We start from the raw sequence: 23,082 nt of genomic DNA on the forward strand, positions 1-23,082 counted from the left end.
TCGTGGTCTCTCTTTGGGGCTTTGCTATTGTGGGTGGTGGGTGCTGATGCTTTTTGCTGAAATAAGAGTGTGAGGGAGAGGGTTAATGCTTTGCTGCCGCTTGCGTGTGGGAGCGGGGAAGGGGGCTTTGGCCTTCTAATGTTTTTACTGTCACTCTTTCTTTGGAGTACTCTTCTGTTTTCATGGATGTCTGTGACGAGCAAGACTTTCAGGTTGTATATTGTATACATTTTTTGATATTAAATGGAAATATTAAACTATTGAAATTTATTGAGCACGTGATCTAACAGACGTGGTCACCCAGCAAGAGGATGCTAATTCCTCCTAGCCCCTCGTGGGAATGTTTCTTGAAATTAGTTTCTCATTCTTTTTTTTTTACTAAGTGCTTTCATTTATCTGTGCCTTCTTGCTGTTCATCTGTTACTCTTTTTGTGCAGGTTTGAGACTTTTGAAATAAACAGTTTTGAACAATTTTGCATCAATTATGCAAATGAAAAGTTACAGCAGCAGTTTAATATGGTGAGTGATTCTTTTCATTTTTCTAGCTGATGATCGTGGAAGGAGATGCTTGTTTCAGAAGATTGCTGATGTTGTATTGTCTTGCTGTCTAATAGATTGTATTCAGTTCTGTCAGTGACAAAGGAGCTGAGTGTTAAAAGAAGTGTAGTTAAAGCGTGCCAATGTGATCAGTCCTGTTTTGTGCTACTTCCTTGCACTTCCCTTAAAAATAATTTGATTCATTTAGTGTGCATGCAGAGATTTCGCGAGAAAAATGGCAGTTAAGGAAGTATCAGCTTGCAGCCCAGAAATCGGGTCTGAGGCAGACTTGTATCATGAGGATAAAATGAATCCTTTTGGGCAAGTGTGAAGGGAGGAGAAAAGAGTGCAAAACAAGTTTGATTACACCGGCATGGGCTTAAAAGAGACATTGCTGGGAGTGGTTTTGCTTCGCAAATTAGAAGAAACAAGAGGCGCGCATTTAGGTAGCACTATTTTTTTTACTTGAAGCTGAGATACATCCCAGGTTTTATCCCGTCATCAGTGATGTTACCTGGGTCATCGGGTGTTTTGGGTCTTTCAACATCAGATGCTCTCACCCAGGCGACCCAGCCAGGGTTGATCGGGCTCTGGCTTGTGTCCCAGCAGCATTGGTCCACGGGTCACACCTCTTGATCCACAGCCACCTGGAGGCTCGCTAAGCAGCCTCTGTGACGGTCCTGATGGCTCCTTTCTTTGCAGCCCCTGTAATGCCAGTGAGAGAGTAGGTTCCGCACCGCGAGCAGCCAGCAGAACCTCTACACCCCACCTCTATACGCTGTCATCGTGTTTAAGTACTTTTGAATTGTACGTCACTGTTGTAGCAACTCAGCAGTCAACCTGCTCACTGTGGGCTCTCGCAAGTATTACGATGATCATAAACAGATCCCCCAGGTGATGCCAGTTGGGGGATACACAAGGGCGAACTTCCTTGCTCTCCGGAACAGTGCAGCTGAACCTTTTCTCTGCCTGAGAGGGCGAACAGGCCTTTGATTTAACATCTGATTGAAAAGGTGGCCCTTCACAATGCAGCACACCCAGAGTTTTGTGCTGGTGTTGTTGGATTGGGACCCGCAACTTTCCCTCAAAAGGATTACCAATCATACAGCAGCTGATAGGAGTTAAAATAAATGGTTTGCTGCCTAGTTGGTGGAAATATCTCAGTGGTGGACATTTCAATGCTTTTGTCCTCCTGCATCTTAAGTCAAGTTGTCAAGTTTATTGTCACTTAACCATACATGTATGCTGTCAAATGAGAAAACATTTCTCCGGACCAGGGTATAAAACACAGTTGTACACATAACACATATATATCACACAATAACTTGGGGAAGAAGGATAAAATCTACAGGTAAATTATGCATAAATAAACCACATAAATTAAATAGTGTAAGGTACAGGACAGATTAACTGGTGACATTTCGAATGCCATGCGGCAGGTAATTCAGAGGCCTAATGGCCGGACGGAAGAAACTGTTCCCCATCCTGACTGTTCTTGTTTTTATGTATCGGAATCTCATGCCTGATAGTGGAATTCAACTTTTATTCTGCTGTGCCCACGGTAAACGACAGTGGCACCCCCTCAACATTTGCTCTATCCATTAAGGCTTCTGCTATAACATAAGTAAATCACTGACATTATTTGCTGTCTTTATTCGAGTACCAATCAACCATCAGCTCAAGCCAATTTTAGTGTATGCTCTGAATTGTGAGGAGGATGTTCTGGACCATAAGATATAGGAGCAGAAGTATGCCATTCGGCCCATCAATCATGGGCTGATCCAATTTTTCCAGTCATCCCCACTCCCCTGCTTTCACCCCATACCCTTTGATGCCCTGGCTAATCAAGAACCTATCTATCTCTGCCTTAAATACACCCAACGACTTGGCTGCTCGTGGCAACAAATTCCACAGAGTTACTATAGTGAGGTCTGTTTCAGTCCTGAAGACCCTGAGCACCTGGCTAATCTGAGAGCACTCGATTACGGCTTTACTTAAATCCAACTGAATTAGCCTGAGAGTTTTACTCCCAACACCACCACCTTCAGCATGGTTGAAGTGGATCATTAATTTTTCATAGCATGCAGTTTCTTGTACAAGTGGCTGATAAAACAAAATTAGTATTTGCGCTGTTGTGGATAGTGTACAACAGTGGATTAAATGGTGGAAAAGGGAAGGAATAGACGGGTCATTTTTGGGTAGAAAGGCTATGACTGGTGGGTTGGCCTTGACAATCTAGATCAGTGATCTTGTTGGGAGGAGAAGCATATTCTAACTGAAGGTGATATAAGCCGTGTGGCAGTTTGGCTATGCAAAGCCATCAGAGAGACTTGGTGAGGTGAGTGGTCTGTTCAGTGGCAAGTTAAGGGAATGTTTGTAGATACGGTCGATGGATATAATGTGCAAAAAATGTGAGGTCATCCACTTTGATAGAAAAAGCAGAACTGTGGAGTACTTTTAAAATGTTGAGATGGAAAGTCGGCACTCATTGTCCGTGTTAATGAACCATTGAAAGTTGACATGCAGGTACAGAATAATTATCACTGACATAGGCTGTGCTGTTAGTTGTTTTGCAGCAGCAGTACGGTGCAGGACATAATAATAACTATGTTACTGTAGTAGTGGTTCATGGACTTCAGAAACCCGATGGTTGAGGGAAAATATTGGGTTTGGGTCTTCAGGCTCCTGTACCACCCCTCCCCTCGATGCCAATAGCCAGTTAAGACAAACGGGATGCTAACCTTCGTTGAAGAAGATTTTGAGTGTAATAGTGGTCATCTTCCAGTTATGTGGAACCCTGGTGAGACCACACCTAGAATATCAAATCAAGGCCGGCTCCCCTTCCCTGAGGAACAATGTTCCTGTGGTGGAAGGAGTGTTATGAAGGCTCACCAGATTGGTGTCTGGCACGAAGGTTTGTCAGATCAGGATGGACTTAGTTGATGCACGTGTAGTGTAGAAGAGGGAGCGCTGATCTCAAATGTCAAAAATTCTGAGTGGTTTAGCAGTGCAGATATCGAGTTTATGTTTTCCTTGTATCTAGACCCGGGGGTGGGGGGGGGGTCACTGATTTTCTGATTTAGATTTATTTATTATCACTCAGGTGCATCAGAACATACAGTGAATTGTGCCGTTTACCTGACGAACAGCACAATCTGAGGATGTGCTTGGGGCAGCCCTTGAGTGTCACCACACATTCTGGTGCCAGCATTGCATGCCCATTGTGTTCATCAGAACATCACGCAGTCAACATATAACAAGCAATAACAGCAAAGCAAACCCCTTCTCCTCCTCTATCTCTATCTCTCTCTCTCTCACACTCTCTCTCTCACTCTCTCTCTCACTCTCTCTCTCACTCTCTCTCTCACTCTCTCTCTCACTCTCTCTCTCACTCTCTCTCTCACTCTCTCTCTCACTCTCTCTCTCACTCTCTCTCACTCTCTCTCACTCTCACTGTCTCTCACACACTCTCTCTCTCTCCCTCCCCCCTCCCCCTCAGACACCCCCTCGCACACGCCCTCTCTCTCACATCCCCTTCTCTCCCTCTGTCCTGCTTTCCCAATCTCCAATCTACAAACGTTTGTAAATCGCTGTTCACATTAACTGGCCACCTGTTCAGAACAGGGAAGAGAAGAAATGTTTCCACCCAGTCGGTATGAATCCTTACTGCAGATTCAGTTGCTGCATGTGTACGAGACTGTGGGCAATATACGGTTCTCATGCAGGTAAACATTAATGCATATCTTATCATGTGGTGCAGCGGGTGCAAGGGGCTGTTTGGCTAAGCCTTCTATTTTGTTTTACGCTCAAATTCAGAGCTAAGAATTTGTGGATTTCAGTGGCTAAATTTTTGATGCAGTCAAAATAAAATGAAGTTATTGGGGTTCTGCCTGTATTACTGCCAAAGCATTGTATTTATTTATTGAGATACAGCACGGAGTAGGTCCTTCCAGGCCTTTGAGCCGCCTCGATTTGATCCTCGCCTAACCACGAGAAAATTGACAATGACTAACTGACCTACCAACTGGTACGTCTTTGGACTGTGGAAGGAAACAGGAGGACCTGGCGGAAATCCACGCAGTCACGGGGAGAACGTACAAACTCCTTACGGACTGCGGCGGGAATTGAACGCAGGTCACTGGTACTGTAAGGGGTTGTCTGTGCCCTGTAAACCGCCAATAGGATGCACCAAATTCTAGCATATTTCCCAGAGGTGAGGCACGTAGCAAAGCTGATACTGACTTGTACTGTTGATACAGTGACAGGAGTGGGTATCTGATCTTGCTGTGAGCTAGGGGAAGGGTTTTATTTTTAACATATCAAACAGTGTTAAAATCAGAACTAGATGTAATACAGGAGCACAGAATTATAATTACATGTCAGTGATTGGACGGAGTTCTGCTTTCTGCATATTAGATTGAATTTTAAAAGGTATTTGAATAACTAGTGGAAGCTGTTGGAGTCTTGTGCTAATTAGTATATGTTTCTCACTGCCAAGCCTCCAAGGCAGCAGCCTTGATGATCAGTATATTTCTCCATAGCAACCCAGTCACGATGAGGGCATTTAGCATGTGCAGTGTAGCTGAATGTCATTCATTCTCCAATGTTTTGCTGCCTTTGATCATATAAACAAAAGGTTAATTTCTTTTGCCTCTAATAAACGCATTAAGCAGATTGTAAACCACTCATAATTTATTGAAAATTTTGTTTCTTCTCAGCATGTGTTCAAGTTGGAACAGGAAGAGTACATGAAGGAACAGATTCCTTGGACGTTAATAGATTTTTATGATAATCAGCCTTGCATTAACCTAATTGAAGCTAAACTTGGCATTCTAGACCTGTTGGATGAAGAGTGTAAGGTAATCTCAGCAAGAGCGCGTTTGAAGATTGAGTTCCCTGACTTATTTTTGCCCCTTTACAGTAATTCAGCTTCCTCAGTCACATATTTAGCTTCATAAGACACAAAAGCGGAATTAGGCTATTCTGCCCATCTAGTCTTCACCATTCGATTTACTATCCCTCCTGCCTTTTCCACATAACCCTTGTTGCCCCTGCTGATCAAGAGCCCATCAGTCTCCGCTTTAGAATATACCCAATGACTTGGCCTCCTCAAATGATTCATGACATTTCAGGCAGCAGGAGGCTGTTCGTGACCTGCGAGGCTTGGCTGACTTGATCAGCTATGAAGTGTCTTTTAGCATGCCGTTGGTCTGAAACTGTGAGAATAGTGGTTGTGTGGTTATGTATCGAGTTGCATACCGGAGTCTGTAAATGCATATTGGATCAAGGGAAGTCAGAGCCAGCCGGTGGTGTAGTGGCATCAGCACCGGGCTGGGTGCCTTGCACAGTTTCCATTTGTGTTGGGTTGTGCGTTGACCCAAAAAGTAAAAAACAGACAAACGCTAAGGAAACGGCAAGGTTGCCAACTGATGCATGCAGAGGAACAAGAGCAAAGGCAGAAACTTGAATTAAATCTGTTAACTTGGGAGCTGGCTGCAGTAAGTAACCATGGCTATTAAACTTTTTTTTAAAAAAAAGCTGCACAGGCAAAATGCTGGCGGATCTCAACAGGTCAGGCAGCATCGGTGGAAGTGAATAAACAATCGATGTTTTGGGCTGAGACCCTTCTTTAGGGCTGGAAAAGAAGACGCCAGTATATAAAGGTGGGTTGGGGGGTGGGTCTGCCAATGTTCGACGGGTCTCACCAGTGTAGAGGAGGCAGCATCGGGAGCACCAGGCACAATAGAAGACCCCAGCAGATTCGCAGGTGAAGTGCTGCCTCACCTGTTTGGGGCCCTGTATGGATGCGAATGGGCAGGTGTCGCATCTCGGCCTCTTGCAGGGATAAGTGCCAGGAGGGAGTGGACAGGGATGGACGGACAAGGGAATGGTACAGGCATTCCGTTTCACTTGTTCTCAGCAACAGAATATCATGCAGTCCAAGTTCTGCAGTTTGTAGCTGAAGAGCACCCAGGTCAGTCTGAGAGCAGATATAGAATTACTCCTCCCCGGACAATAGATTAGTTTTCACCTGAATCTAATTTCTTGAGCACTATTTGATTCTCATTCGTGACTGGCGTTTTTCATCTTTTTACATTAAGATGCCCAAAGGATCCGATGACACCTGGGCCCAGAAGCTGTACAACACTCACTTAAACAAGACTACACTGTTCCATAAGCCGCGCATGTCAAACAGAGCCTTCATCATCCAGCACTTTGCTGACCAGGTAAATGCTCTCCAGATGTAATATGCCAGTGAAAGGGTGTGGGATAATGTGACACCTCCGCTGTGGCAACTGATCAGAGGTTGTTGGTAGCCATGGAAACCATGTGTGTGTTTGTTTGTGTGGAATTTGTATCATTTCACTGACGTTGTCCAGAATTAAGTATACTCAGAAGCATAGGTAACTTTTAAACAGTGGTCCTTTTTGGCTGCCTTGTTCTTTGCTGGTTAATGCAGCTTTGATGTGTCCGTCCTTTTTTAAATCAAAGTGTCTGTTTAAAGCCCCTGTTTAATTTGGACTATCATGTAGTCTCCAGTGGCCGCAGTTGAACACTGGTACAGTGTTTCAGACTCTTCATGGTCACTATTCCATTGACTTATTCTACATTTCAACTGTGTCACAGTTTGCAGGTGGCAAATGACATTGTTTGATTCAGAGGTTAACTGGCCGCCTTTTGCAGGCACTTTCTCCACTGAGGAGGTGACAGGCGATCTTTCTCTTGATGCTGATCTGCCCGAGGCCCGTGGCCCCTTCTGCAAATGACCAGGTTACTTGGACGGTCATTAGTACTTGACTTTGATACTTGACCATGTTTGGTAAAACAACACAGATCACGAGAAGCGACAACACCACGACAGCAAAGCAAGCCCCATTCCCCCCCTCCGCCCACACAGTACTCCACCCAGCTTTGGTTATGTTGCTAGCTTTACACTCCTAAACTCACTGTTATGATCAACTAAGAAATAAAATACAGAAATGCTGCAGTTTGGACACAGTAAGGGAAAACTAACAGGAACTGATCTGCTGGATTTTCTTCATTGAGGAAGAATTTTGGTACTTGAGGTAATTGGGACTTTCAGACAAACATGTCCATTCCTTGGTGCTTACCACATAGAAACCCAGCCTTCTTTTATGAGTCTTCAGTACCAGCCAAACACTGCATCCAAACCACCAACCTGTAGCACTCCAGGTCCAGATTTATTTATCACTTGTACGTTGAAACAATCAATGAAATGTGTCATTTGCATTAACAACTTAAGGTTGTGATGGGAGCAGTCCCGGTGTCTATCGCATGCCCACTGTCCTTGGCAGAACAACAGAGCACAACAGGCGACAAACAACAACAGAACAAGCCCCTGACCTCCCTCCCACCCACTCACCACACGTGCACACAGTTCCCCAACCCCGGGACAGGCCACCTTCAGCCTCCAGCCTTTGGTGGACTCTGACTCGCAGACATTCGGAGTTTGGCTTCCCCAGTGACTCACAGAGGCTTGTATACTTCGGGCTCTGGCCATCGAGACTCGACTCCAGACTCCCCCCTTCCATCTCACCACCCAGGACTTTCACATTGAATCAGCCAGTTCTCAGTCTTGGTCATATTTAGGTCAACACACACACACAATGCTGGAGGAAATCAGAAGACCAGGCAATATCTATGGAACAGAGGAAACAGTCGACATTTCATCAAGACCTGATGATGTGTCTCGTCCCAAAATGTCAACTGTTTATTCTTTTTCCATAGATGCTGCCTGGCCTGCTGAGTTCCTCTAGCATTTTGTGTGTGTTGCTCGGATTTCCAGCAACAGTAGATTTTCTCGTGTTGATATTTACGTCAACTTGAGTTTTGGACTATAACTTGGTTCACCTCTACTGAAGCCTGTATCTTCCTCTCTTTAACTCCACTGTTGTTGCTCTGAGCAGCAGCCTATCAACCATCCTCTGTCCTCTTTCATTGAGCCAAACTTGTCCAGTGGTCCACAGACTCACAACTGTACACCCAACCTCAGTGATCCAGAGACTCTTGCAAACCCAAGGAGCCGCTGTTAACACCATTGCTGCCTCACAGCTCTGGGGGCTTTGTGAACGGTTGAGTCGAGAATGCACGCTCTCCTTAGAACGGTGCAAGTTTCTGCCTGCTGCTCCTGTTTCCTCCTGCATAAGACTGTGAAACATTGGATCAGCATTAGGCCATTCAGCCCATTGAGTCTGCTCCACCGTTCCATCATGGCTGATTTATTATCCCTCTCAACTCTATTCTCCTTCCTTTTCCCCCTAACCTGTGACATCCTGACTAATCAAGAGCCTATTAACCTCTGCTTTAAATATTCCCATTGACTGTTTGTGACAATGAACTCCACAGAGATTCACCAACCTCTGGCTAAATAAATTCCTCCTCATCTCTATTTAAAGGGAAATTCTTACATTCTGAGGCTGCCACCCTCTGGTTCTGATTGTAGACTTCCCGCACTATAGGAGACATCCTCCCTATGTCCACTCTTCTGAGCTCCACTGAGTACATGCCCAGATCTATCAAACGTTCTTCATACGCATCTCAAAGATGTTCTGGTAGATAAATTACATTCCTCACCCCCCCCCCCCACCACCTCCCACAGTGTAGGTAAGCAACAAAAAATTCCAAATGAAGTAGGGCAAATGAGAGCGTGAGGTACACAGAGGGGTGGAGGGGAATGCTGTCTGGAAGAGCTATAGACCCACTGGTGTGGCTGGCCTCTACTATCATTGTAAATAAGTCCGAAAGGGCTCCTTCAGCATTTCCCTCCTGAGAGCTGCAACGATAAAACCATTTTGGAGCCATTCTATGACGTTACCTTACTGTTCAGTGTCCTTGCAGTGAGCAGCTAAGGGGTAATGACTGGTGACATCAGTGCGATTAAACAGAGTGAACACTACCTGATGTCCTGTTATATAACAGCCTTGCCATATCTCAGCACCGTAACTTTTCTGAGGTCAAACCTTCTGTCTGAATTTAGTTCGCTTGAGAAGCCTCACGTCCACCAATTTTAACCTGTTCTATAAACTCCCTTTACCTTGTGTCCTTCCTGACGTTACGGCTTGCCGGTCTTTCACAGGTTGAGTACCAGTGCGAGGGATTTTTGGAAAAGAACAAAGACACTGTGTACGAAGAGCAGATTTCGGTGCTGAAGGCCAGTAAGGTGAGTACAGAGAATATTCTGAGCCACCCTCAATCAGGTCTGAAACGGAGACTGATTTACCTGGGATGTGCTTTTGCAGAAAGATGTCACGTTGTGCATTATGTAACACACACACCCTGTCATAAAACTGCATCGCCTCAGGCCACACAGGGGAATCCTAGAATAAAAATCAGAATCATATACTTAGATTTTATCTCTATGCCATCGAACCATGCAAGTTTAACATTATTGCAAAGTAAATGTCAGCAAAATAACAGTCTCTAAGGGTTTCTTTTTAAATAATACTGGAAATTCGAAATCAAAATGCTGCAGCAGCTGGAAAACTGAAATAAAACTGGGAATGTTCAGCTGTCCAGGCAGTGCTAACAGACAGAGAAGCTGGAAATTCGAAAGCAAAATGCTGAAATGCTGAAAATCTGAAATAAAATTTGGGAATGTTCAGCTATCCAGGCAACACCTGTAGAAATTCAGAAGCAAAAAGCTGCAATGCTGGAAACCTAAAATAAATGCTGTGAAGTTCCATCCAGTCAGATAGCATCTGTGGGGAGTAAACCGTTTAAGTTTCATGTCACTGATAAGCCTGCAAGTCATGTTTCAGATTGATGGAATAAAATTTCATCGGGGGTAGGGGCGGCAAATCCAAAAATGGGTGAGTTACGCAGTGATATAATGTTGCAATACAGCTAGTCGCCAAGTGAGCAATTGCAGATTTATGATTGCTATGTGGCGCCCCCTGCAGGAAATAAACCCAAGGATGAAGAAGTCCCTGATATCCAATACCTACTAACAAGTGATATCAAAGGAATAATGTATTAATGTTGAGTATAAGCTGCCCCAGGTGGTGAATACCTGACTTATGGACACCTATACATTCAGTACTGTGCAAAAGTCTCAGGCACCCCAGCTCCTATAAACGACAGAACTAGTTTCCTCTCTCCCTCCACTTGTAATAACTGTTTTTATCAGTCTTGTGTGCTTTGGGTGCATTTATTACTATAGTGTGGAGCTATGACGCCATATAAAATGGCTTGTATGCTTTCAGACATAAGGACAAAATTGACGTGGAGATCCGTAAAACAGTTCATTACGTGGGGACAGCCTGTACTTCATCTTGATATCTTGTGTGGCGGGGGGGGGCGGGGGGGAGAATGGACATATTTCAGCAAATAGAAAAGGAGAACACTGAAAGAAATCATGTATAGTTAGACAGTAGTGGCCATTCTGTCTTGTTAAATGTTCTGATTTTTTTCCTTCCATTCTTAATGCATACGGACGTTTATTCTTCAGAAGGTAAAAGTCTTTCAACTCTTCCTTAGTCTGCAATATTCCCAGATCTAACATTAACAATACTTACTATATGTCCTGCACGGTGGAGCATTTAATTTAGTCTGCGTTAAATATCGATGGCAGAGCGGGCAGTTAATACTGACCAACCTGTTCTGGCTCCAGTGCCTCGTGTTCTTATAAACACAGCATTTATTTTGTTGAATAACAATAACTTGCCGCGCTCTGGGACTTTGCCCTGCATGATATCTTTGCCATGTGCTGTATATATTTAGTGGGTTGTCATCAAGTTTGAAAGTTCTTGTTCAAGACATTAATTTTCCACTAACACAGCCTAGCTCCAGGTGGATTAGAGGCAGATGTGGTTGTGTGGAGATCTCTATATCACAACAGTGCGAGTGGATGATACAGCTTTCTTAGTTCCACTCCTCCTGGGTTAAACTCTGGTTCAAGTGTTACTTCTGTGGTTGAAAAGTAACATTGGAACTCTGTAGCTGGGGGAATGGGTTTTCTTTTTATTGTCTTGCTCTGCCTGTTAAAGTTTCAACAGGAAATTAGCCAACCTCATCGAATCATCAGTCAGACCCACTCATCAAAAGTTAATTGACCCAGTGGTGTATGTGAATGTGGAAGAAGTGAATGACTTTACTAGTACTCAGAAAAGGCGTTCCAGATTTCAGAGCAACTCCACAAAGCACTGGCTCTCTTTTTAAGTTGGAAGTCTTTTACCACTATGTGCATTTATGAAACGATCTGTCTTGTCCCTCCTGGGCTGGTATTGGATTGGATCACTTTACTTGTTAGCTCCTTGGAGACATTTTTGTGCTTCTCTACTCAAATGATCAGTGGATGTGGTGTCAGTGTAGGAAAGTGCACCTGGGGTAAGAGAATCTCCATGACCTTGTGGAATGGTGGAGGAGGCACCTCACCTTCCCAAACCTCACCTAAGGGAAGTCAGGCCACATAGAATGTCTGCCTTCTGCTTCTAATGTCTTGTTCTCTTAATGTCACCCTCCCTCTCTTCCCTCCCTCTCTTCCCTCCCTCTCTTCCCTCCCTCTCTTCCCTCCCTCTCTTCCCTCCCTCTCTTCCCTCCCTCTCTTCCCTCCCTCTCTTCCCTCCCTCTCTTCCCTCCCTCTCTTCCCTCCCTCTCTTCCCTCCCTCTCTTCCCTCCCTCTCTTCCCTCCCTCTCTTCCCTCCCTCTCGTCCCTCCCTCTCTTCCCTCCCTCTCTTCCCTCCCTCTCTTCCCTCCCTCTCTTCCCGCGTGATGTGCCTTGTTGGGGAGTGAGGAGTAGGAGCTTTTCAGGAAAAAGCACTACACCGTTTCTTCAGATCCAAATGGGTTTGTGATGGTCCCCCTAAAGAAAGGAAGTTTCTTTTGTATTTTGGCTTTACTGTGCATTGCAGTCCATATACAGATTGAAACCACAGAATCTCATTTCTCCGGGATAAGCATTGGTTTGTGTAGACCTGAACCCACTGATGCTACAGTGTTTATGGCTTTTAGAAACTGTCATCTGCATGAATCTCAGTACTAGCCGAGGAATCCAGAACTGGAGGTTGTAAATACACATTAATAAAGCTGGTGTTAACTTCAGGGGATATCTCCTTGTCCAGACGGTAGCTAGAATGCGGAACTCTCTACTGAAAGTAGTTGTTGAAATGATCATATTAATGTCCATCAAAGGGGGAGTTAGTTAAGTAAGTGAAGGAGAAACAATCAGAAAATGTGATTACTTTAAGGTACATTTAGAGCATAACTCCTGGACTTGATCTGTTGGTTGTGTGGGCAGATCCTATACAGTTTCCTGTAGCGTGATTGGATCATCATTTGACATCACACACTATTTCTATGCTTTTGTTGACAGCTATTTATAATGTAGCCCCATGGAATGATGGGATTGGGACAGAGCTGTGTGACAATTTTTTTTGCAGCAGGGACTAGACCGTCCATTGCAAAATGACTGAAGGCAATTCAACAGACATTTGGAACATCTTAATGATGTGCTTTTAAATGTTTTAATGATTTTTTGTTTTTAAAGTGTTGATTGTTTAATAAGTAGTTTTTCTGTCTTTAATTTTAAGTAGATTGTTTTTAGATTTTGTGAATGCCAGTGATGTTCCGAGGTGGAGGAGGCTTTTTGGGAGATGTGGCAGATGATTCAGCCTGAGAGCATGGTTTTAGCCATCTGTCAGAGAACCTTGCTGGTTAGGAGTTTACTTTGGGGACGGGGCTGGTATGTTGGTGTTTTCTGCGTTTTTCATGAAGGATGTTGCTAACCAACAGCATTTATGCTTGGGTATTGTCCATAAAACCCTGGAGCAGAATACCCATCGAGGCTGCTCAGGCCATTTTTATTACAGCTGATTTATTAGCCTCTCAACCCCATTCTCCGGCTTTCTCCCTGTAACCTTTAACACCTTTACGAACCAAGAACCTATTAACCTCCACTTTAAATATGCTCAATGACTTGGCCTTTGCAGTCGTCTGTGTCGATGAATTCCATAGATCCACCACCCTTTGGCTAAAGAAATTCCTCCTCATCTCTGTTCCAAAGGGACGACCTTAAATTCCGAGCCTGTACCCTCTTGTCCTAGGTTCCTCCACTATAGGAAACATCCTCTTCACAGCCACTATCTATGCCATTCAATATTCGATAGGTCCTCCATCATTTGTTTAAACCCAGAAGAACGTCCACCCAGAGAATGCTACAAGCAAACACAGTGTAGGATTGGCAAGGGCAGGCAGTTTGCTGGCCACTGAGGTGGACTAGCAGAGCAATGGCAGCCTATGGGCCTTGGGTTGAAGGCCTTAGCTTAGAGTTAATGGCATTCACAAATTTGAGTGGGTTGGGACCTCCCAGCACTGAGGTATGGATGGTGAACTGAAACTAATCCTGTTGTTAACATTATTGTCGTTGCAATTTAAACAAAACCAGTTAAATCTGCTTGCTGAGCTATTCCAAGAAGAGAAGCAGGTCAGCAGCCCAACCGAGGGACGGCCCCCAGTTGCCAGGGCAACTGTGAAATCCGCCAAGCCGAGAGCACTGCAGCCAAGCAAAGAGCACAAGAAATCAGTGGGGCATCAGGTAAGTCCAGAGCAACTTCCAAGGGCAACAGTCTGTGGTCGCTGTTTTCCGTTGTGCCGCTGAAGTGCAGTGTGGAAATTACCTCTGCAGGACTAGAAATTCAAAGACCTTCCCGTAATAATGGAAGGAATCAGTGGCAGATCTTGTATTTTTCAAAAGATTAAGAGATTAGTTCTATTAGTCACATGTACATCAAAAAATACAGTGAAATGTGTCAACGACCAGCACTGTCTGAGGATCCGCAAGCGTTGCCACGCTTTCAGTACCAACATAACAACTTAGAAACCCTGATCCGTACCTCTCTGGGATGTGGGAGGAAACAGGGGCACTAAGAGGAAACACATGTGGTCATGGGGAGAATGTACAAACTCTTTACAGACAGTGTCGGGAATTGAACCCTGATCGTGTGATAGCACTGTGCTAATCTCTACGCTACAGTGCAGCCCCATGCAAAAGCACCAAACTCTCCTCAGAAAACGTGACCACAAATTTGTTGCTTTGCAGCAAAAATGCAAACGAGGTATCTCTTCGCAAAGAGGAACCTGGCATCCTTTACTGGTCGGATCAGTTTCCCTCAGCTGACACGTAGCTCCCTTGTGGCCACTAAGATAACTTGTCTGCTTGGCCAGCTTGTATTTATTTATGGAGGTACGGCGAAGAAGCTGCAACACCCGTCAATACACCGATTTAATCCTAGCCTAATCGCGGGATAATTTACAATGAGCGATTAATCCACCAGCTGATATGTCCTTAGACTTATGGGATGAAACCCACATGGTCACGGGGAGAACATACCATCTCCTTACAAGCAGCAGCGGGAATTGAACCTGGGTCGCTGGTACTACAAAGTGTTGTGCTAACCACTATGCTACCGTGCCACCCCATGTTGTGCCACTTCAGAGGGTGATTGTGATCACATTGCCACAGACAGACCAGGTAAAGGCAACGATCCTTGGAAAATTATTAAATTACTAGATGGTTTTTATGAGGGTCCAGTAATTTCAGAGGTACTGTTAGTAATGCCAGTTTCTCTAGATACATTTAATTATAAAGTATAGAAACAGGCCTTTTGGCCCAAATGTGGTTCATGCCAACCAAGATTCAAAAGGTGCATTTAATGTCAGAGAAATGTATACAATATACATCCTGAAATTCTTTTTCTTCGCAAACGTCCCCGAAAACAGAGGAGTGCCCTAAAGAATGAATGACAGTTAAATGTTAGAACCCCAAAGCTTGCCCCCGCTCCCCCCTCCCACATGTAAGCAACAGCAAAGCAACGGCCCCTCTACCCTTCCCCCACCAGCAAAAAAAGCATCTGCACCCTCAACCGAGCACTCAAGCATGCAGCAAAGCATCAATAATGACACAGACTCGCAGTACCCCAAAGACTGCTAGTTCACCCGGTAATTCAACATACCACAGGCTCTCTCTCTCCCTAATAAGGAAAAAAGAGGTGTCCCTGTTTCCCATCTAAACTTGACCCATTTGCTAAATGTTTGGGCAATTATCCCTCTCCAAACCTTTCATATCCATGTACCTGTCCAAGTTCCTTTTAAATATTGTTAAATGTACCTGCCTCAACAACTTCCTCTGGCATTTCAGTCAATGTAATTACCACCCTCCGGGTGAAGAAGTTGCCCTTCAGGTTCCTATTAAACCTTTCCCCTTAAACCTAAGCTCCCTAGTTCTCGATTACCCAACCCTGGGGATAAAGACCGTGTGCACTTACGTGCATTTAAACTCTTCAGCCAGCAGAGTGGGACTCGGAATTGTGTTAGTAGATAAAGAGACTAGGTGTCCCAAATACGAAAAGATCTACAGATGCTGGAAATTCACAGCAACACACATAAAATGCTGGAGGAACTCAGCAGGTCAGGCAGCATGTATGGAAAAGAGTAAACAGGCAACGTCTTGGGCCGAGACCCTTCTTGGATCCCAAGGAAGTGTCTTGGCCCGAAACTTCGACTGTTTACTCTTTTTCCATAGATGCGGCCTGGCCTGCTGAGTTTCTCCAACATTTTGTGTGTGTTGCAAAGAGATTAGCTGGTTGCTAGTTCATTTACACATCTGCTACTTGACTATTAACTATGACCAACTCTTAACTACCTTAGCAGTGACCAGGCAAAGAGACCGAGTTGTTGTAAAATGGAAGATGTGGCCTCACCTCAGATGCTGCCTGATCCTTCTCACAATCTGGGTCACACCAAGAAATCCTGGCCCTGACCATTTGCACGAAACAAAATTTGAAACCCTTTTCTGCGTTCTTGACTCCAGAAGTTTTCTTCTGAGGTCATTTGGGAAGGTAGTGGAGGATTCCTGAAAATGCCAACAGTCAACCTCTGTATGACGCAAGTGGACATTAAGAGAAGGACAATTCTGATATTTTTGGGGAAGGAGAAGGGATTAAAGTTTTGTGCCAAAAAGCTCATGAATTACAGTTAATTTTTCATTCACCTCTGCAGTTCCGGAACTCCCTGCATCTTCTGATGGAGACCCTCAACGCTACAACTCCTCACTACGTGCGCTGCATTAAGCCCAATGATGACAAGTTTGCTTTCACGTAAGCTGGCTGTGCTTTCAGTCTCACTTTATTAAACTGTGTCATTGTGTCTTCTGAGTGATTGTCACACTGAGTCTATAGAATGCTGCAAATGGTATAATTTTATAAGCCTGATAATAGAGCTGCGTTTGTGTTGTGCTAATGTTGGAAGTTGTGTATACCAGTCCCAAATAATTTTTTTGCCAATGAAACAATATCTTCAGTGTTCAGAATGGGAATGATGCTACCATATTCCTCACAGACTGTTGAAATCTCCGCACTCAGGGACTGTTAGCTTATACATTACAATAAATAACTTTAATTGTAATTAAAACTTGTGAGGCATTTTGGTGTTGGAAGGTAGGAATTTTGTTTTAGCAGGAATGGACATGATGGGCTGAATGGCCACCTTGCCCATCATGATTTTTCTGTTGACCAGTTACTTTGACTCTGCTTCCGACCAGCGTTCCATCTCCACTGTTGTGCGAGGGGACTGAGCAGGAAGCTAACCGTTACTGCGAAGAGGAGGAATGCTTTGATTCAGATTGCTGTCAGTCACAGGGTGTTTAAGAATACAAGGGGCAGCTCTTTACATTGAATATTTATGGAGTTAAATGTCCTGTCACGTTTGCAGATGAGCAGCTGTAAAATTGGTCCCAGAGCTGTGCGAATGGGTCAGCAGATCGCAGACCAAGTAGAGGTCCTGTTACTCACCCAAGGTTTAAACATTAGTTTAGTGTAGAAAGGCACGGTCAAGTGTTCCTAGATGATTGGCCTACAGTGTTGGATTCCCAGGGGCCGTGGCTGAATCCCCTTCCAGTCTGCCATCATGGAGAGGGTGATCCCACGTACAAATACCAAGTAACTCGTGACCATCTCTCACGTTAGAAAGTGTGGATGTGTTCCAAGGACTGCTTACATCTGATGTGCTGTCAAGTCACTGGCACTAAAAGTTACTGTTTCTTTTAATGTTTAAACCTGCTATAAAATTGTTCAATAAATCCAACAGGCTCCTTGATCTTGGGGTCCCAGTGCTGTTGGAACAGCCACTTATTTCAAAGGCACTTCATTCAGATGGTTTGCTAATTCAGTATTTTGGCAATAAATTACTGCTTCGCTCATAACTTAATTCAAAATGTTGGATTTTTATTGATGCAGCAATGACGGAATTTCCAACACATCTGTACTCCTCACCCAACATAAGTGGGAAGGAGAAGGAGTGGGGTGTGATAAGGTTTATTCGGGACTGTTGTTCCTACTGCAAAGGCAACATAGGAAGTCCAGTGACTACATCATCATCTGCTGACTGTGAGCTGCTTTAATGTTCCAGTCCCCTCCCACACCAGAGACAAAGCAAAAGTCCGTGTGGGAGGGGTCTCTAGCTCTGTGACTCATTTCAAGTAATGAAGATTCTTGTGTGTGTGTGCGTGCAATGCTTCATTAGTAAGAATCAGGAACTGGATTAGGCTGTCCAGCCCACTAACCCTGTTCTGCCATCATCGGCACCATGGTTCATTTCCAGCTGAGTAGGGGCACAAAGTATACAAAATTGAGGAGTATAGATAGGGTAGACAGGAAGAAGCATTCTCCCCCGCCCCCCCCCCCCCCATGTCCAAGACCAGAGTGCACAGGTTTCAGGTGAGGAGTGAGAGGTTTAAGAAGAATTTTCCCCCACCCAGAGAGAATTTGGAATCTGGAGCATGCTGCCTAAGTGCACGGTGGAGACAGGAGCTCTCACAATTAAATGAAGAATCCGGATTAAGCACTTGAATTGCGAAGGCAAAGATGCCTTACAGACCAGGTGCTGGTGAATGAGATTAATGCTGATAACTACCAGCATCTACCAGTCGACTAGTCAGTGCAGGTGTGGGCCAAAGGGCCTGTTTTTATGCTGTAAGAGTCTGAGTCATAAACTCAATCTCATCTGCATTTTCCTGACCCACCGCCATTTTCCTTTTTTTATATATAATTTTTATTGAGTTTCCAAAGTGAATACATGAGAAGATAATATCTACCCTCCCCCCTCCCCTTAACCCTCCCCCCTCCCGATATATACTCCTACCTAAAGAGAAAAGAAAAAAAGAAGAAAACAAAAGAACTGCCTGAATATTGGGAGGTTTGCACATGCTCCATGGGATTAAAAATAAATTTAATATATATTTGTTACTTTCCCCAAGGAACCAAGATCTTTATCATCGGAGCTGTAAATAAGGGCTCCAAATATTCAAAAATGTTTCATCTTTATCTCTTAAAATCTAAAACATTACTTAGTTTCTCAACTCTCATAGTTCCCATTTTCCTGATCTACCCTCATATCCTTTGATTCCCTTGATTTCCAGAAACTTGGATTGACTTTGAATCGAGAGCGGAGAATACCAAAGATGAAATGTCTCTGTATCTCTGACTTCTCACTTACCCTTGGTTCTGGAGCCCTCAGTCAAGGAATTGCATCATCCTTGCTTCACCACTGTTGAACCCTGTAAGAACTTTAAGTTTTTGAATGAGATCATCTCTAATTTTTCCAAACTCAAGAAAATTGACTATACTTCCATTGGAGACCATTTTGACAAAAGAAACCTTCATTGTGAGAGCCACATTAATTACTAAATTAATACAGTGCATACTACTCAATAATGATATCATCCTACCAAATTTGCCTTATAACTAAAACAAAAGGTTCTGGTACTATCAGTGTGCTTCTTATGAAAAATAGCAAGACCTCAATTTTCCCTTGCTAGTCTTTTTCTTTTTCCGTTCCAACAAAAATTCCTATGCTCGCATTTTGTGTTGGGTTCTTTTTTGGCCAGTCTATCCACTTGCCTTCCTTTATCAATTTCTTAGTTCTTTACAGAGCTCTCCACCCAGGTCACGCTCTCTTCTTGCTGCTGCCATCAGGAAGGAGGTACAGGAGCCTCAGGACCCACACCACCAGGATCAGGAACAGTTACTATCCTTCAACTATCAGGCTCTTGAACCACAGGGCATTAATTTCACTCATCTTCACCCACTCCATCACTAAACTGTTCCCACAGCATATGGACTCACTTTCAAGGATTCTTCAACATGTCCTTGATATTTATGGCTTAATTATTATTATTATTTTGCTTTGTTTTCCTCCTTGAGTTCTGAAAAGCTTCCAATTCTCAGACGTACTGTTGTATCTTACAACTGGTACAATTCGATGAAGAATTTCATTTGTAATTTGCCTATCGATCATTTTCCCTACGAAAGAGTAAGAAAGTGCCTGAAAGGTAGAAATCTGTTTTTGGTAGCTTGAACAAGTCACCATAAGAGCAGCCGCGCATTGTGTTTTTGAAATCTGGTTCCTTGCAAATTGTGAATCTTGGAATTTCTGAAAAGGAGTAGTGGTCACTTTCTGTTTTATCATCCACGTTTCGTGTTCCTGGCCAAACTTTCATTTCTACCAGAAAATGTCCAATCAGCATATCAATGGAACATGTTCAGATCTTTACTGCTGGATACAGTTAGCCAATTTAACAGCACCTTTATGAGTTCACTGGGGATTATACATTAAAAATTGACATTAATATGATTAGACATCAGACGTCTGCTGGCACGAGTTGAGCCTGAGCTGAGTGCATTTAACTATACTGAACAATCTGGTTGTGAGACTTGATGTGAATCTGCAGATTGATAGCTATGATGAATGTGACCATGACTGGGACAAAACAGATCTCATCTGTTTTTGCTAACAAGAAAAGCCACACTGAGCTAGAAGTTTAGCCATGATCTAATTGAAAATGGCCAAGTAGGCCAAATAGCCTACATCTCCCCTTCAGAACTAAATATGTTAGCCCGCTAGTCTTTTTCCACCTCCAGAACTGGGTTACAATCAGATTGTGAATTGTTCATCTTACTCTTCCTCAGTTGATCATAAAATGGAAGCGAAGAGGTGAAAGAGCTCACTGTGGATTCTGACTGTGAAGTGATAGTCAGCCTTGCATTGGAGCACGCTTTTCAATAGACTTGGTCCTTGTAGTGAGATTAAAGTTTCAACTGCCACTGGGTTAAGTCTAAAAATTTATTTAATTTTTCAATAAATTTCTTGATATTAAACTGTTGGAGGAATTTGGGGCTAGTTCAGGAAAATTGCACTCAGCTAGACCATTAACCATGACTGAATTGAAAATGGTCAGGCAGACAATGGTCCACTATCCTCCTTCATTATTCCGTGTATCTATTAACTGTCAGTCTCTAAAATTTGAATTCCTTTTGTTTTGAGCCTCTTTTGGATGGCACATCTGCCAATATTGAGGAGGGATGTCCAAAATGAGCTTGTCCTAAATTTCTCTCTGCAGGTTTGATCCAAAACGCGCTGTGCAACAGCTTCGTGCCTGTGGGGTGCTGGAAACCATCAGGATAAGTGCCGCAGGCTTCCCGTCCAGGTAATGTTGCTCGTCCAGGACCAGCACCTAAGCCACTCTCAATCATGCTTTGCTTTATCATTTCGTGTCAGAGCTTGTTCACATTTTCCACTTGATGCAATTTTGTTGCGAACATGAACCTGAAAATCTACTTGGTTTATGGAGTTTTTTTGGCGTTTCAGATGGACATATCAAGAATTCTTCAATCGTTATCGTGTCCTGATGAAGCAAAAGGATGTTCTCAGTGACAAAAAATTGACGTGCAAAAATGTCCTGGAGAAGTTAATAAAGGTGATCCCTTGAATTATATAAACTGAATTCATGCTCTCCTAAAAAGCTCAAAGTAGGTTTAAAATTTTAATTGGTATATCGATCCATGAACATTTCTTGGTTGTTCTCCCCCCGGGCATTATTTCTTTCTTTCTGTAATTTATAGATTTTTATATCTTTGCACTTTCCTGCATATGTAGTATATACAACAATAATTTCACATCATATTTTAGTGACAATAAATCTGAATCTGGTGCAGTATTGGCCAGTGATCAGGATTAAAAAATGTCTGTTCCTGTATGAATCCTGAGCTTTCAGTTTCCATGTGGAAAGGTAGTTAGCTTCTCCCTCTCCTCACTTTTGCTTAAGTGCATTGATTCGTGCTGGTGGCCCAATCGATCCCTCTGTAACTTTGCAGGGTGTGTGGTTTTACTGTGTGATCGGTGCTGTTGAAACCCATCTGCAATTATGTTATGCCACCGACATCAAGAAGTTTCCAAAGATTAAGAAAATAAATTAATCGCAGTTCAGAGAAAGATACAACTGCGGTGATGTTTTCTTCAACCCACCATAATCAGTAACCTTCAGCATATCCAAAACTGTATCGTACGTGATATAACCTGCGCTCACTACTGCTTCCCTTCTCATCAATCCTCCACTGCCTAAAACTCTGATAATCTGCTGTCCGACCATTCAGAAATTCTGACGGCTTGACATCTTGCTCACCAAACTCTGTTCATATGGTCCATACTGAATAGAATAGAACTTTATTGTCATTGTTCAAGACAATGAGATTATGGTGCTGCTCCAGTCTGTACAAAACAGATATTTACATTGCATGTGGTATGGCTTACTTCAAAAAAAAATCACATATTTACTTGTAGCAAGTGACTTCCATAGTCCATGACACTCAAAGGCCATTGGCAAGCTGGGGTGTAGCATTATCCAGCTGCACAGAAGCCCTTGGGAAGAAACTGGTTTTCAGTTTTACTGGGGCTTCAGCTCCCACACTGGGACCTCGATTGCCCATGCTCTCTCTACATTGACAAGTGATCCCGTTCCTCATGTTTTCTATAAACTTAACAGTTTCACAAAGAGTTTTTGTAACACTGTTTACCACCTAACACATTTAAATTGGTAATTTATTGAAACATTAATATTTAAATGACATTCGGTAGTCTGCAAAATGTGCTAATTCAGCACCATCAGAATCCTGAAGGTGCTCTAACATGGAAGTTTTACTGTTAACAATCCAAATTAAAATTCATATTTTGCCTTTAGAACTTGGTCTCTACTTCCTTCAACCAATTACAGCCCATTTCCTCAAATCATGAGACCATTCCTTTGATTTCCTTGATATCCAGAAACTTGGTCATCTTGACTTTGAATCGAGCCCAGTTCTCCAGAGCGGAGAATACCAAAGATGAAATGTCTCTGTATCACTGGCGGTGGCTGGGCATTCAGCTTTGTGAAGTCTTGTGTCCGCATTCTAAATGCCTCTACCTCCTCCTCCCGAGTTCAAGATCAAGTTCAAGCTTATTGTTGTCACAGGCACACATACATATAGCATAAATGCCAGGAAACTTAGCTTGTTGTCAGAAGCAGCACAGAACATTGCAAAATGAGGGCAAACTTTTGTTAACGGAAACTTAAAACTAACATACCTTCTATATCTCTAAGTGCAAAGTAAACATAACAATGCTCACCAAGATTGAAAGAGAACAAAAAGATACAGTCTGAGATGGTGTGAAGTTTTAAAAAAAAGTTTTTCAGTGCCTTGTGACACTTTGCTGGATACC

At 43.4% G+C, this 23,082-nt stretch overlaps 1 protein-coding gene across 4 annotated transcripts in view; it reads left to right on the forward strand.

Annotated features, from left to right (window-relative positions):
• Positions 1–23,082, forward strand: part of myo5aa (myosin VAa) — a 223,058-nt gene that overhangs the window by 134,267 nt on the left and 65,709 nt on the right. For all 4 annotated transcript variants that reach the window (XM_063065969.1, XM_063065970.1, XM_063065971.1 and 1 more), the window contains exons 11-18: positions 438–519; positions 5,256–5,396; positions 6,639–6,764; positions 9,635–9,718; positions 13,940–14,089; positions 16,552–16,649; positions 20,948–21,034; positions 21,196–21,304. In XM_063065969.1, coding sequence (XP_062922039.1) covers positions 438–519; positions 5,256–5,396; positions 6,639–6,764; positions 9,635–9,718; positions 13,940–14,089; positions 16,552–16,649; positions 20,948–21,034; positions 21,196–21,304 — 877 coding nt within the window. The remainder of the gene's footprint in view (positions 1–437; positions 520–5,255; positions 5,397–6,638; positions 6,765–9,634; positions 9,719–13,939; positions 14,090–16,551; positions 16,650–20,947; positions 21,035–21,195; positions 21,305–23,082) is intronic.

The sequence above is a fragment of the Mobula hypostoma genome, chromosome 13 (genome assembly GCF_963921235.1).
Source record: "Mobula hypostoma chromosome 13, sMobHyp1.1, whole genome shotgun sequence".
In the NCBI taxonomy this organism is placed as follows: Eukaryota; Metazoa; Chordata; class Chondrichthyes; order Myliobatiformes; family Myliobatidae; genus Mobula; species Mobula hypostoma.